At 54.8% G+C, this 16341-nt stretch overlaps 1 protein-coding gene across 1 annotated transcript; it reads right to left on the bottom strand.

Moving 5' to 3' along the window:
* Positions 1 to 1538: 1538 nt before the first annotated feature.
* On the bottom strand, positions 1539 to 10672 carry IRF8 (interferon regulatory factor 8). The gene is given in 10 exon segments (XM_071756591.1): positions 1539 to 2709; positions 3232 to 3347; positions 4106 to 4492; positions 5010 to 5057; positions 5626 to 5737; positions 6176 to 6264; positions 8189 to 8302; positions 8305 to 8371; positions 9116 to 9290; positions 10651 to 10672. Coding segments are annotated over 9 exon segments (1281 nt in total). The 5' UTR covers position 9290; positions 10651 to 10672; the 3' UTR covers positions 1539 to 2535.
* Between the last annotated feature and the right edge of the window lie 5669 nt (positions 10673 to 16341).

The following is a 16341-nucleotide window of genomic DNA, read 5'->3' as shown; positions in this document are numbered from 1 at the left end:
GGGGCCTGGAGAATAATTTGGGGGTAGAGTGGGGTGCTCAGAGTATAAATAGCTTGGGGTGGAGCATTTCCCTCCATCCTGACCCATAACTACAAGGTTGCAGCTGGATCTCCTGTCTCAGGGCATTTTTTGGGGTGCTATGAGCACCCCTGACTCTGGGAGAGAGAGGCTGCAGCTACAGGGACACAGCAGGGCAGCAAAAAAAACCCAAAAACCCAAAAAAAAAAAACCAACAAAAAAGGGGCTGATGGGCTTTGATAGCCAAGCAGAGAGGGCAGCTTTGTATCCATCTCTCAGCCTGGATCTCCAGGTTTCCCCTTCTCCTGGGCTTCATCCCATGAAGCTTGGTGCTTCCCTCCAGCTGCAGGCAAGGACGTGGAATTCATCTTTGTCCTTCCCAAGTGGCCAAGGGACAGCCCAGACCTGGTCCTCACACCCTCCCACAGCTCCTGGGGTCTTGTCCCAAGCACAGCCCTAAAGGGACAAGAGGGGAGGGTGCAGATGCTCAGCCCCCCCCCTGGCTGCAGAGCATCCCTTGGGGCTCTTGGTTCTCCCCAAATATTCATCTCTGCTGGAAAGTGTCCCACGAGGAAGGGGGATGGAGAAGAGAGCAGAGGAAGAACTCACCAGGGAGGAAGAGGAAGAGGAGGGCTTTGAGTGGGACCAGAAAGAACTGCAGCCCCCCCATGACCTTGGAGCATCACAGCAGTGCTGTGGGAGGGGGGCAGAGCCCCAACTCCATCTTCCATGGACTGCAGGCCCTCCAAGTGTTAAGAATCAGGGAGACATTTAGGTTGAAAAACACCTTCAAGATCCTCCAAGTCCAACCATGAACCCAGCACTGCCAAAGCCACCACCACCCCATGGCCCTCAGCACCACAGCTTCAGGGCTTGGGAACCCCTCCAGGGCTTGGAAACCCCTCCAGGGCTTGGAAACCCCTCCAGGGATTGGGAACCCCTCCAGGGATTGGGAACCCCTCCAGGGATTGGGAACCCCACCATTTCCAGGGAGAAATTGTTCCCCAGCTCCAACCTAACCCTCCCCTGACACAACTTGAGGCCGTTCCTCTTGTCCCGTCCCTTGTTCCTTGGGACCCCCCTGGCTCCAACCTCCTCTCAGGGGGTTGCAGAGAGCCAGGAGGTCTCCCCTCAGCCTCCTCTGCTCCAGGATCAATATTCCCAGGGCCCTCAGCTGCTCCTCAGAAGTTTTCCAGCCCCATTCCCTCCTCTGGATACACTCCAACCCCTCAATCCTCAACTCAGGATTCAAAGTGTGGCCACCACAATTCCAAGAGGGACAAACTCTTCCTTCATCCTTTCCCTCCTCCCTTCCATTCCAGCATCCTGACTCGTTCCCTCCTGCCCTAGGGATGAAACCAGGGAGTTATGGAGCAGGAAGGAGGTGAGAGAAGAGCCAGAACTCAGCTCCCACCTCCAGAAAGAGCAGGACAGGAGCAAGACCAAAACACCAGGTTCTCCAGAGCTGCCTCATTGCAACCAAACCCAACAAGACAAATAAAACCACATTGCAAGAGAACTACAAAATATAGCACTTTAATAGCAGGAAGATTTTTTTTAAAAAAACCTAAATTTGAGGGATAAAATAAATAGGCAGCATAGGAGCAGGCACCCAGGTGGGCTCGTGGCAACGGGAAGGCACAAGCCCCATGGCCAAGCAGCCCCTTGGGTTGGGGCCAGAGAGTGAGTGAGGTTAATGAGGATTTACACATGGCTGCTGCTGCTTGGTCACACTTGAGAGAGATCAACCCACGTGTTGGGGAGGGTGAATCCAACCTAGACACACTCTGCTGCAGCAATCTTTGAAATGGAGGTGGTTATTATTATAAACTTGGTCTCTAGTGAGGGAAAAAAAATACAAAAAAATTCCTAAATCCTTCTATATTCCTCATTTACATTGAGAACAGCTGCACTGGTTTCCAAGTTTCAGAAGACTTTGGAAGAGAAGAGGCAGAAACCCTACAGGAAAAATAAAGGGGAACTGGAGAACGTTCTGGAGAAGCTTCTCCTTGGAAGGCATTCCCTATCCTCCATCAGCAGGACTCCTTGAGATTAAAAAAAAAAAAAAAATTTCTGGGAAGAATTTCCTACATTTGAGGATTTTAAGGCTTTTTAAAGCCTTATTTCAATATTGTCAGCAAGGTGCAGGGTGCAGAGAGCAGGGCAGGTCCTCAGAGCTGGTGATGCTTGGTTCTGCTTCACTGGCCACTAACACAGCCCAAGCTTGGCTGCTCCCTCCTCCCCTGCCACCAGCTGCAGCCAAGGGTCTGGGGACCACCCTGCTGGGTACAGAAGTCCTTTTTAATCAGTGAAAAGTCCTTTTTCATCAGTGAAATGCCTGCAGGACAGACACTGAGCATCCAACCTCTGCTCTCCTGTCGTATTTATATGGACCCTGGACTGTAAAAAAAAAAAAAAAAACCAAAAAATCTTTCCAAAAGGGGAATTTAGGCATTAATGAGACAACATTGGGTTGACAACAACCCAAAGCACCCCAGGCCTGGCTGTGGAGGGGGCTCAGACAGCAATCTGTGGGGTTTCTCTGAAGTGGGGCCGCTGGTGCGTGGTGCAGATGTCCTGGAAGATCCTGTAGACCTGGTCCTGCTGGGTCTCATCAGCCATGGGGAGCATGGGGCTGCTGCAGGTCTTCCCAGCCTCCTCCACCACCTGCTTGACACAAAGCTGCTCCACCTAGAGCAGAAGGAGAAGTCCTGAAGACACTGAAGGAAAAGGAACCTCTTGGGGCATCTCCTGCTGCTGCCATCCACCTCCCCCAGCACCAAAGGAGGGGGAAAAAATCCCAGCTGTACCAAACGAACTTGGCTGGCCAGGTTCAGCCAGCCCAAGAGCTCCAAACTCCACAAACCACCCTGGCACAAGCAGCTCTAGGAGAAAAGGAGCAGCCAATAAATGCTCCTTTCCCAGGAGAGCTGAGAACAGGCTGGGGGAGATCCCAACACACGCAGAGTGACCCTCAGGAGGACACCAAGGCAAGAAGGTGTGAGCAGGTCACCCAGGGAGGTGTAACCACACTTTCTGCTCTCCTAAAACCCCCTCCAGGACCTCACAGACCTGGTGGGTCCCTGCACCCTGTGCCCTCCATGCCACGGCCCTGCTGCTGCAGCCTGGGTGCTCCAAGGTCCCCCCCATCACCCTCCCGAGGGTTTCCCAGCCCTGTCACCACATCCCTGGGGAATGGCAGCCCCTCCATACCTGGACAAGGATGAGCTTACACCTCAGGGGCACTGCATCAGGGAACTCCTCTCCAAAGCACAGGGTGACCCTGCTCTCCGGGAAGCGGCCCTGGCTGTGGTAGAACTGCTCCAGCTCTGCAAGGAAAAGGGAAAAGCTGGAATTTGCCCGCCCTGCCAGGCTTTGCTACACGGCTTTGAGAGAGAGTCCCCTGCCCTTGGAAGGAAGCTGGGGCCAAGCAGCTTCGGTGTACAAAGCCTCCAAGCAGGAGGAGTTGGGCAAGTGACATAAAATGCCAGGGGACACCTTGGTGGCATCATCCAGAGCACTTGGGTAGCCCCAGCAGTGCTCCAAGGCAAAGGGTTCCACATTTCCAACCCCCCCTTGAGGGGAGAGAGGGAGAGAGGGAGAGAGGGAGAGAGGGAGAGAGGGAGAGAGGGAGAGAGGGAGAGAGGGAGAGAGGGAGAGAGGGAGAGAGGGAGAGAGGGAGAGAGGGAGAGAGGGAGAGAGGGAGAGAGGGAGAGAGGGAGAGAGGGAGAGAGGGAGAGAGGGAGAGAGGGAGAGAGGGAGAGAGGGAGAGAGGGAGAGAGGGAGAGAGGGAGAGAGGGAGAGAGGGAGAGAGGGAGAGAGGGAGAGAGGGAGAGAGGGAGAGAGGGAGAGAGGGAGAGAGGGAGAGAGGGAGAGAGGGAGAGAGGGAGAGAGGGAGACAGGGAGACAGGGAGACAGGGAGACAGGGAGACAGGGAGACAGGGAGACAGGGAGACAGGGAGACAGGGAGACAGGGAGACAGGGAGACAGGGAGACAGGGAGACAGGGAGACAGGGAGACAGGGAGACAGGGAGACAGGGAGACAGGGAGACAGGGAGACAGGGAGACAGGGAGACTTCCTACAAACCTCTGAAGAACAAGTTGGTGTCAAAGATCTTCACCACCTCATCCCGGTCGAGTTTGTTGGGTCTGTCCTTGTAGAGCACGGTGTTGCCACTCCAGAAAACCCTTCCCTGGCACAGCCTCTTGATGAAGATGCCCTGCTTGCTGCTGTGGAGCAGGACTCCCTTCTCCAGGTGCCCAAAGAGCTTCCTGGTGATCTGCTTCTGGCGCTCGTTCTGGATGGCATCAGCTGAGGGGAACCTGAGGTGCTCCAGAGCCTCGGGGCTGTAGAGCTTCTCCCCGTGGCTGGGGGGGTGGCTGAGGGAGATCCTGCAGCCCTCAGGGCACGAGGTGGTGACGTGGCCCACCAGCCTCCCCCCGTAGTAGAAGTTGATCACCATCTGGGAATAAGCTGGGAAGGGATGGACACTCAACACCCCCCCATCGGAAGAGAAAACCCTGCCTGCTCCTCACTGCCGTGCCCAAACTCCACCAGAGCTGCAAAAATCCCTGGAAACCGAGGCTCATGTGATGGAGGAGACTTTCTGTTTGCTTGAGGACACCCCCCTGAAGCCCCCAGCCTACTGGTGGCACTGATCCCATTACTCAGCCTCTCCCTCCTGCCTTTGCTCCACGCTTCTCCCCATCCTCAAGCCTGATCCCAGCATCCCAGGACAGCCCCCATCCCATGGCCACGGCCACAGGACAACCCCCAGGACCTGTCCCTCTTCAACATGCAAAGCCTGGAGGTACCCAAGGGGGCAGGGGACTTCCCAAAGCCAGGGCAGAGCCACCTCCCCAGGCAGGGAGCAGCAGCAGAGCCACCTTCTGCCACCACACACCCCAGGCCAAGCCCTGGAGGGGGTTTGATGGGGTGAGGGGGGGTTTTGATGGCCACATTCCAGAAGCAAGGAAGAGAAATGCCCTACCTGAATGATGCTGCTCGTAGCTGGAGTAGCCATTCATCAGGGGTAAGGCTGTGGGCAGAGAAAAGTTGAGTTCTGAGCATGTCCAGGTCCCAAAAACTGAGCCCAGCACTCCCACCTCCTCCAGAGCCCTTGGTTTCCTGTCCCAGACACTCCAGGCTTCCCAGCTCCCACCCAGGGGACACCAACAAATCCTCCCAGGTGGATTTCATTCTCTACCAAACACCACAGCATCCATAACTGGTAAGGAAAATAAAGTATAACTGGGGAGGGACTTTTCCCAAGGGCCTGGAGGGATGGGACAAGGTGAAAGGGCTTCAAAGGGGAGATTTAGGTTGGATATTAGGAAGAAATTCTTCCCTGGGAGGGTGCTGAACCCCTGGCCCAGGTTTCCCAGAGAAGCTGTGGCTGCCCCATCCCTGTCAGGGTTGAAGGTTGGATGGGGCTTGGAGCACCCTGGGCTGCTGGGAGGTGTCCCAAGAGGGTTGGAACTTGATGAGCTTGAAGATCTCTCCCAACCCAAAGCATTCCCATTATATTTTATCCCCTGCAAGTTCTTTCTGGCCCAGATAAAGCTCACTCCTGTTACTCAACACTGGAGATGCTGTTGGCTCCTTACCAGGGCTGGGCTGCTGCACCCACCAGTCAGGGATTGGGGGGTTCCTGCAGGTCTCCTGGGGGGGTGAGGGGCTTCTCTTGATGATCCCCAGATACTCATCAACACAGGGGGGCTGTGTGAGAGCAGACACCAAGATCAGAGCAGGTTCTGCTCCTCTGCACAGAGACACAGTGCTCAGAGATGGTCCCAATGACACCACCAGGATGCCAAGGAGCTTTCTGGGTTAGAAAGAGCAGATTTTGGAATTCCTGCTCAAACAACACCTTTGAGGGGTACTGAGCAGAAGGAGCCCGAAGTGAGCGAGCCAAGAAGGGGAAGGGAGCTGGGAAACAGCCTCCATCCCCCAGGCAAAGCTCTCTCCCAGGTGGATGCAGATGGGAAAGGTGAGGAGTCCATCAGCCACAGTGTCCTGCATGCAGCTGAGCTGCAGACCCTGGGGTCACTCCCCAGGTTGGTTCCCCAAAGCTTTGCAGACTGAATTTGGGGATGAAACCCCCTCCTCAGGCCACTGCCCAGCAGCCACCCCCCTGCAGCCAGGCTGGGAACTCACCTCCTTGATCAGATCCTCCATGGCAGAGGAGCTGCAGTCCATCTCCATCACATCAGTCAGGCTGTTCCCATTGGCAATGCCAGCTTTGCCTGGAAGGAGAAGCTGGGATGAGCACAATGGGGCAGAATCTGGTTGGAGGTGTGTGACTAGTGGAGTTGGTACTGGGGTTGGTACTGGGACCAGTGTTGTTCAATATCTTCATCAACGACTTGGATGAGGGTATAGAATGTACCCTCAGCAAGTTTGCTGATGACACGAAGCTGGGAGGAGTGGCTGACACACCAGAAGGCTGTGCTGCCATTCAGAGAGACTTAGACAGGCTGGAGAGTTGGGCAGGGAGAAACATGATGAAATTCAACAAGGGGAAGTGTAGAGTTTTGCATTTGGGGAAGAACAACACGATGTCCCAGTATAGGTTGGGGGCTGAGCTGCTGGAGAGCAGTGTAGGTGAAAGAGACCTGGGGGTCCTGGTAGACAAGAAGATGACCATGAGCCAGCAATGTGCCCTTGTGGCCAAGAAGGCCAATGGCATCCTGGGGTGCATTAGAAAGGGGGTGGTTAGTAGGTCAAGAGAGGTTCTCCTCCCCCTCTATTCTGCATGGTGAGGCCACACCTGGAGTATTGTGTCCAGTTCTGGGCCCCTCAGTTCAAGAAGGACAGGGAAGTGCTTGAAAGAGTCCAGCACAGAGCTACTGAGATGATTAAGGGAGTGGAACATCTCCCTTATGAGGAAAGGCTGAGGGAGCTGGGTCTCTTTAGTTTGGAGAAAAGGAGACTGAGGGGTGACCTCATCAATGTTTTCAAATATGTAAGGGGTGAGTGTCAGGGAGATGGAGTTAGGCTTTTCTCAGTGGTGACCAGTGATAGGACAAGGGGTAATGGGTGTAAATTGGAGCATAGGAGGTTCAAGTTGAATATCTGAAAAAATTTTTTTACTGTAAGGGTGACGGAGCCCTGGAACAGGCTGCCCAGGGGGGTTGTGGAGTCTCCTTCACTGGAGACATTCAAAACCCACCTGGACACGTTCCTAGGGGATGTACTCTAGGGGGCCCTGCTCTGGCAGGGGGGGTTGGACTAGATGATCTTTCGAGGTCCCTTCCAACCCCTAGGATTCTATGATTCTATGGCTTTCCCAAACCCTTCAACCCCATCAAAGCTGGGACACCAAGAACCTTACAGCACCTCCAGCTCCACCCAGAGCTGCTCTTCCAGACCAAAAAGCAGTTTACAACCCAACACAGGGTGACCAGCAAATAAATCCAGCTAGGAGCAGAGCTACAGGGGGAGGCTGAGGGGTTTTTTTTATTTTTTGAGCACCCCAGAGACCAGAGCTGCTGCTGCTTCTCCTTTTTCCACCAGTGGGAAACCTGCAGTGTCATTTGCATAGTGACACCACAGCCCCCCCTGTGAACGTGGCTGGGGGAGATGCTAAAGGCAGATTTCCTGAGCAAGAGAGAATTTTTTTGGTGTGTCATTTCACAAGTTGTTGTGTTGGGTTTTTTCTTAAATTAAACAAAAAAGCAAAAAGCAGACAAAGACACAACCACAAGCAGAGATCAACTTAGCACAACCTGTGCTGCACTGGACATGGCAGCAGAGACTGCTCCCTGTGGAATTCCTCCTCTCTAACCACTGCTGGCAAGAGAGGAGAGAGTTCTTGCAGCTCCCTGCCATCCTTCACCCCTCAAACACCCTCTCCCTAAGGGGGAAGAAAAAGATTTTGCATTGGCTCCCCCACCATCCTCACAGGATGGAAGGTCAGGCCATGCTGCAGGTAACCCCAGTTGCCCAAGGAGTTGTTTGGGCAGAAAAAAAAAAAGACTTTTTCCTTCTCTCCACAGCAGAAGAACATCTTCTCCAAAGCAGGAGAAGCAAAACAGGAGAAGCAAAGCACCCCACACCCAGCTGGCCAGGCAGCTCTGCTCAGATGGAGCTCAGCAAGCAGCACAAGCCCGTGGTTACCTGCAGGACCACACCAAGGTTGGGGGAGCAGCTTTTTCTAGGGGCACTCACATTTTTGCTCCTCCTCTGGCACGATTCTGTAGACTTTGTAGGGCTCAGAAATGTCCAGCTGGGACCTGTCTGTCACCTCCTCAAAGTCAGGGCTCTTGTTCAGGGCACAGCGCAGCGCGTCTTCCAGGTGGCTGGTTCTGCTTTGTCACCTTCTTTGAATTTCCCTTTGAAAACAGCCCAGGCCTAAAACAAAAGCATAAAAAAAATAATCCTGGTAACCCCTAAATTAAAAAAAAAATATATATATAAAAAAAAATAAACCTCCTTTTCCAGCTCTTGGCCAACAAGTGAAAGCTGTAAAGAACACGATCATTTGTGCTCCTGGTGGGACAATATTTCACCCCTGAAGGGGGGGACTGGAAAATGTGTGTTATTTTTTAAAGGTAAATATTTCTTTATTGACCCATTTTCAGGTGGCTGAATTCAATGCCAGCCTCACAACTCAGGGCTCCCAAACCAGCTGGCTCTGCCTGAAAGCAAACTCATCGACCCCGAGGGAAGGGAATTCCTAGGGAGGAGCCTGACCTTTCTGGGTCAGCATGGAATTTTCCAGTTTTTTTCCCAAAACTGGAAATTCCCCTCCCCTTCAGCGACATCCCAAACTCTCTTCCCTCCAGCAGAGACTTTTTTTTGTAACTCAACTCCAGCCTTTTACCAAGAACAGCCCGAGAAGAAGTTTAAAGCAGGTCAAGAGGAGCACTTCAAGCTCCTCCTCAGCTGGATTGAAACGTGCTGAAAACAAACCTCAGCCTGGCACCAGCACTTGGCAAAGAGGAATAAAAACCCCCAAAAGAACCTGGGAGACCCATTTTGGGGCAAAGGCTCAAAACATGAACATCTCCCACCCGTGGGATCAGCAGGAAGGAAAAAATCTCAGCACTGCCAAGCCCGAAACGCGGAAAAAAAGCAGGAAACACCTCTCCCTACCTTGAAGATAGAAGCATCCACCTCCTGGTTATAATCCTGCTTCCCAGCGTGTTTCCAGGGGATCCGGAACATGGATTTTTCCTCGTTCTCCCAGATGAGGCCAGGGTAGAGCTCGCTGTCAATCTGCTCCATCAGCCACTGCCGCAGCCGCCGCCCCCCGTTGCGGTCACACATCCTGGGGAAGGGGAGGAAAAAGCTCTGGAAGGACCCCCCACCCAGCACCCCCCTGTCACAAGCAGGGTCCCCAAAGTCTTCCCTGGTTGTTTTTGCCAGTTGGCATTGCCCGGAGGGATGGGAAGCTCTGCAATAGCCGTGGGTCAAGGGTTGGTGATGAAAATCGGTTTCCCTGCCCCAGAATCTTTTAGAAGAAAAAAAAAAAAAGGAATAAAGAGGGAGCCTGTCACCTGAGCAAGGGACAGCCCAGCCCAGGACAGATCCCCATCAGCTGCTGACTTGGGTGACTCCATGGAGGACCCATGAGAAAGCTGCTCCCACCCAGCTGGAAGCAAAGTGCCAGCTCCATCCCATCCAGCACCTCCCATCACTTCCATGCCAAGACTCACGGGGACTCCAGGAGCTGGTGGCCTGGCACAAGTGACCAAAAACCCCAGGACAAGCCCTCCAGGACCTTTAGGGCTCACAGCCCTCCTCCAAGTCCTACAGGATTTCTTTTTTCTATTTACTGCCCCATGGGGAGGTTTTTGGGGAGAAGATGAGGGTGCTCCCAGCACAGCCTGGGACCTGCTGGTCCCTGCTTTGTCACCAACTTCTGTCCCTTTCCCAACCAACTTCTGTCCCTTTCCCAGCACACAGGACACAGGCAGCAGCAGCACAGCCTCTGCTTTTCGGGATGCCACAGGAATGCTGAGGACACAGCTCTGGATCTCAGCAGAGAGCAAAATGTCCCCAAAATCAGGTGCCACAACTCATCCCCACAGGGACAGGGACACAAAAGGCTCTCACTGGGCTCCTGCCTCGCACCCGAGTTCTGCCCAGGTGAGAAAACTCTCCTAATTCAGCCCAATTTTTAAAACCCCATTTCACCTCCACAAAAACCTGGACAAGCCCTTCAGGATGCGGGAATACCCCGAACCTTCCCCACACCAAGCCGGGCACTGGACCGGCACCAAAGAACTCAGCCGGCAGCTCCAGCCCCACATCCCATCCCACATCCCCACCAACCTCTCCCCATCCCGGGCAGCACCTCCGAACCCCTCCGAACCGCTCAGCATCCGGGCGGTCCAATTCCCCAGCACCCCAAGCTCAGCGGCACAAGGGCTCCCAGATCCCCAGGAGGGTCCCGCAGCCGCCCTTCCACTGCACCCCCGGACAGGGCCATGGGTACCCCCCACATCCTTAAAGCCCCGCACCCCCATTCCCCATTCCCCTACACCCCCAGCACCTTACGGACCCCCTCAATCCCCTCCGCTGCACCCCAGCACCCCTTCCTCTACACCCACGACCCTTTTCTGCCACCTCTGATCCCCCGGGACCATTTTTCCCTACCCAGGACCCCTTTTTCCGCACCCCGGTACCTCCTTCCCCTCCGCACCTCTCCGCGTTACTGACCGCGCCGCCCCCGCCGCCTCCGCCTTTTATAGCCACCCGGAGAGGGCGTGTCCCTCCAGTGACCACGCCCCCCTCTGCCGCCTCGCCAATAAGAGAGCCGCCTCTGCCCGCGGCCGCCCAATCGGAAGCCGCGCGGCAGGGGTCGCTTTCAGTGAAGCGCGCGGCTTTCCGGGAAATGTAGCGGAGGGGGCGTGGCCTGTGTGGGCGTGGTTTGGTGAAATGGGCGTGGTCTGATGAGGCGTGGACTTTGTGGGCGTGGTCTGAAGAGGGGGCGGGGCCACGTCCCGGGGGTCCCTGCGGTCCCGGGCACAGCGGAGCCGCCCCCAGACCAGACACCCCAGTCCCACACCAGTCCAGTCCCAGTCCCACACCAGTCATCCCAGTAACAGGGTGGTCTCCCCAGTCCCAGTCCATTCCCAGTCTCAGACCAGTCTTCCCAGTCCCAGGTTGACACACGTCCAGTTACAGAGTGGGGTCCCCAGTCCTGTCACGAAAAGAAAGGAAAGGAAAATGGGAAAGGAAAAAGGAAAGGGGAAAAGGAATGGAAAGTAAAAGGAAGGAAAGGAGAAAGGAAAGGGAAATGGAAAAGGAAAAGGGGAAAGGAAAAAGGAAGGAAAAAGGAAAGAAAAGAAGGGAAGGGAAAAAAAAAGGAAAGAAAAAAAGAAGGAAATGAAAAAGGGAAGGGAAAGGAAAGGAGGAAGGGAAGGGAAGGGAAGGGAAGGGAAGGGAAGGGAAGGGAAGGGAAGGAAGGGAAGGGAAGGGAAGGGAAGGGAAGGGAAGGGAAGGGAAGGGAAGGGAAGGGGAAGGGAAGGGAAGGAAAGGAAGGGAAGGGAAGGGAAGGGAAGGGAAGGGAAGGGAAGGGAAGGAAGGAAAGGAAAGGAAGGAAAGGAAAGAAAGGAAAGGAAGGAAAGGAAAGGAAAGGAAAGGAAAGGAAAGGAAAGGAAAGGAAAGAAAGGAAAGGAAAGGAAAGGAAAGGAAAGGAAAGGAAAGGAAAGGAAAGGAAAGGAAAGGAAAGGAAAGGAAAGGAAAGGAAAGGAAAGGAAAGAAAGGAAAGGAAAGGAAGGAAAGGAAAGGAAAGGAAAGGAAAGGAAAGGAAAAGGAAAGGAAAGGAAAGGAAAGGAAAGGAAAGGAAAGGAAAGGAAAGGAAAAGAAAATGGGAAGGAAAATGGAAAGGAAAAAAGGAAAGGAAAAAAGGAGGGAAAAGGAAGTGCTGCAGCTGCAAGGAGAGGGGCAGGGATATGGGGATGGAATGTTGGGATGGGAGGTGGGAATGGGAGTTTGGGATGGAAAGGTGGGGATGGGGGGTGGAGAATGGAAGTGGGGATGGAGATTGGGATGGCGAGTTAGGGATGGAGGTGGGGAATGGGATGGGAAGTTGGGATTAGAGGGCTTCCCAGCCCTGTGAGGCTCCATCCCCCACCCCCAGCAGCACTTTGGATTTCCCAGCTGGAATCACCAGCAATGGGGTGGGAGCAGAGCTGGTTCCTCTGCCAGCTGCAGGAAGATCTTCAGCTGCCATGAAGGGACATCCCTAGGAGGCTTTCCAGGATATTTCCTGCTTCCCAGGACATCAGGATGGGAGCAGGATGATGGCACCAGGCCCAAGCAGCTCAAGGAGGGCCCTGGGGAGCATCTCCATGGCAGAACCTGTCCTGAGCCTTTGGCTCAGTCACCCAAACCCACCCGGATCCCTTCCAGGGACAAGGTGCTGGTGGGGAAGGGAGCAGGGAGAAGGTGTCCGTGGGGCAGGCTCTGGGGGTCTCATCCCTCTTGCTCCTCACTTCACAGGATGCTGGGAGCTGCTGCAGATCCCTCTGGAAGCTGCTGAGCATCCCCAGGCTGAGGCAGCTCCTGGGCACAGGTCTGGAGGACCCATTGCCCATCCCTGCTGCTCCCACCGAGCCCTGGGAGGGGGGGGGGGAGTTTTTGAGGCAGAAGAAACCTGGTTCTGGTGTAACTTGGGCTAGGCCAGTGCTGGACTTCCTCTGCCTCCACGTGATGGGGTGGGTGGTTGCCTCCACACGCTGGGCTGGGAAGTCACCCCCACAACCTTCCTGATTTCTCAGAAGCCAAGGAACCAAGTGCTGCAGAGTTACCTCCCCCCAACCCCCCAGCCAGGTCCTCACCCTGCTCTGGATCAAGGGGTTGGAGGGGATGCTGCTCCTCACCCTTCCCTGGAAGGACCAGGAACCTCCTGAAAACCCAGCCAAGGACATGTTCAGACCTTGCTGAGGGTTCTGCAGCCCAAGGAGAGGAGAAGAGGTGGAGGAGACATTGGTCAGACAGAAAATCCTGAGCCACTCAGGCCTGGCAGGAGAAATCCCCACTCCTTGGGGGCTGAAGATGTTTCTGCTCCTTGAGCACAGCCCAGCACCCTTTGGAGGGCATTTCCCTGCCTGAGGGATTTCTCCCCCCTCTCCTGGACATCTCCTCAGGCCAGAAATCATCCCCAGGACCCCCCACGTGTCCAAACTCTCCAGATCCCAGCCCCCTGGCTGCATTCCAGCAGGGATACACCTTGCATGCATGGATAGGATGCTTTTCCTTCCCCCTTCCCTCCCCATCATCCTCCCAACCCATCCCAGAGGGAAGGAGGAGACCACTTCAGCCACCCCATCCATCCCTCCATCCCTCCATCCATCCCTCCATCCATCCATCCCTCCATCCATCCATCCATCCATCCATCCATCCATCCATCCATCCCTCCATCCATCCCTCCATCCCTCCATCCCTCCATCCATCCATCCATCCATCCATCCATCCATCCCTCCATCCATCCATCCCTCCATCCATCCATCCCTCCATCCCTCCATCCATCCATCCCTCCATCCATCCATCCATCCATCCATCCATCCATCCATCCATCCATCCATCCTACAGGGTTTTGGGGTTCATCCCCCCCCAGAATTCCTCCCAGAGGGAAGCTCTCCCTGTGTTTCTCCCAAGGGGGGGTGGAAGCTGAGAACCACCCAGCTCCTGAGTCACCACCATCTCCTCTGCAGGACACAAAGTTCACCAGGATTGTGAAATCCGTGGCACAAACTGAGGAGCAGGAAAGGGTTCTGGGACTGACTCTGCCAGGCTTGGCCTTCCACTTGGCTTGGGTTTTCTTTTCCCTTTCTCCTGAATGGCAAGAAATGAGGGAAGAGAAAAAGTAACAACCCCAAAAAAAAAAACAAAAAACCCCACAAAACCCTCTCTTGTAAAGGGTTTTTTTGTAAAGCTTCTCCTTCTGCTCACAGGAGGATGAGGCAGCAGAATCTGCAGCTCTCAAGGAGGTTGGGGAGGCAACACCTGTGGAGTTTGGATCCTGTGTAGGGTTTGGGGTAGGGGAAAAAAAAAAAAATCCCCTGGAGGTGCCCAGGTTTGGGTTTCTGGCTGCTCAAGGGGATCCATCACGGGTCCTGCAGCCCTGGAGCTCAGCACAGGGGAACTTGGGGCTCCTTCCAGCACCTTCACCTCAAGAATGTCTTAAAAAGACTTTTGAGCAGCTACACTTTGTATGGGGGCAAAAAAAAAACCCTTAGAGTAATTTGAATATTACTTAATTTTATGGTTTTATTTCTCTTTCCAAGCTGGGAAGAGCAACACAAGACTTCCAAAATTCTCTGCTTTTCCACCCTGCTCAGTAGAACAAGCCTGAAATCAGGTGGGAAATGGAATTCAGCTCCCATGGTGCCAGCCCTACAAATCCTCCTTCCCACCTGAGAATGAAGCCCTGGCAAGCTCAGCATCCACACAAAGCCCTCTCCACCCTCATCCTGCCAACAGGAGCTTTTCCTCACCCACAGCTCCCACCACCTGGTGCTGGGAGGCAACAGGGTGGCCAAAGGGACTTCCAGGTTTTGGCTGGATGAATCCCAGGCTGAGCTGCAGAGATTTTATCCTCCCAGATAAAAATGGTTGGAGCAATTAAGACCCCTCTGAAAAACACAAAATCCCTCTTTTCTCTCTTTTCCCTCATCCCTTTGGTGAAGGGAAAGCCAAACCCTACTGTTGGGTGCCATCCCCCTGCTCCTCACCACCAGGGACAACCCTGACATCCCTCCCTCCCACCCTGGATGCCCAGGGAAGAGGTGGTTATCCCATCCCTGGCAGTGCTGAAGCTCAGCTTGGATGGGATTTGGAGCATCCTGGGCTGGTGGGAGGTGTCCCTGCAGGGAACTGGGAATTGGGATGAGATGATCTTGAACGCTTGGAGCTGGTTGGGAAGCACCAGGAGCTCCAGCATCAGCTGGGGTGCTGGGTGAGGATAATCTGGTGCCACCCTCCCAAAATTCCAGGGGCTCTGAGCCAGCCGGGCTGGTGGGAAGTGTCCCTCTCCATGGCAGGGGTTGGAACTGGGTGAGCTTTGTTTAAGATCCCTTCCAAGCCATCCCATTCCATGATTAAGCAATTAAGACCCCTCTGAAAAACACAAAATCCCCCTTTTCTCTCTTTTCCCTCATCCCTTTGGTGAAGGGAAAGCCAAACCCTACTGTTGGGTGCCATCCCCCTGCTCCTCACCACCAGGGACAACCCTGACATCCCTCCCACCCTGGATGCCCCGGGAAGAGGGCATCCCAAAATTCCAGGTTGGATGGGGCTCTGAGCCAGCCGGGCTGGTGGGAAGTGTCCCTCTCCATGGCAGGGGTTGGAACTGGGTGAGCTTTGTTTAAGGTCCCTTCCAAGCCATCCCATTCCATGATTCCATGAAATTCAGCCATGCCACCTAGGGAGGAAGACGCAGAGGGGCTGAGGAAAGATGCTCCATCCCCTCCAGATACCCTTGGGGGGGTGGAAAAAACCAATGGGAGGGGATCCTTCCCGATGGAGCCTTGAGGAGGGGAGGGGACACAGGGGTGTGGGGACCCAGGGGGGGACACTTAAGGTCCCTTCCCACACAAACCATTCCATGATGGCGAAGCCAATGGTGGCCAGAGCCCCCCTGCACCCCCTGACCCCATCCCAGTTGGGCAACTGGGATCCCAGTGCCTTCCCCATCCCCCCGGGGCCTGTGGGAGCTGTGCTGGGCTTTGTGGGCACATGGGGCTGGGATGGGCACATGGCTCAGCCCCCACCCCTTCCCTCCCCACCCCTTCCCTGTCCCTTCCCACTTCCCTTTTCTGCTCTCTGCTCCTTCTTGGAAGCTCAGGCAGTGTCCCCAGAGCCACCAGTGTCCCCAGCTCCTGCCCCTTCTCCAGCCACCACCCTGCACCCTCCTGCTTTCTCTCCCCCTTCTCATCCCTCCATCCCTCAGATGGAGTTGGGTTCTCCTGGGCCATCCCGACCATTGGATTGGAGTAAATCCTTTCATCCTCTGCCACATCCCAAGATTTGGGAGCTGGCAGTGGACCTGAAACCAGAACCAGCTGAGTGATGTGGCCCAAACACAGAACCTCAGGTGGGTTTGGGTTGGAGGCTCAGCCAGTGCTACGGGAAGGGACACTCGGGGGGCTCCCAGCTCCATCCCACCTGGATTCCAACAGGGATGGGGCAGCCACAGCTTCCTTGGGAAACCTGAGATGGGGGCTCAGCACCCTCATCCCAAAGAATTCCCTCCTAATACCTCAATCTCCCCTCTCCCAGTTTAAATCCATTCCTTCATCCCATCCCTCCAAAATCCCTTTTCCTGGATCCCTTCAGGCACTGGAAGCTGCTCCAAGGTTTCCCTGGAA

The sequence above is a fragment of the Heliangelus exortis genome, chromosome 13, assembly GCF_036169615.1.
Source record: "Heliangelus exortis chromosome 13, bHelExo1.hap1, whole genome shotgun sequence".
NCBI classification, from domain to species: domain Eukaryota; kingdom Metazoa; phylum Chordata; class Aves; order Apodiformes; family Trochilidae; genus Heliangelus; species Heliangelus exortis.
Note: the sequence above shows the minus strand (reverse complement) of the source record. Positions and strands in the feature narration are given on the sequence as shown.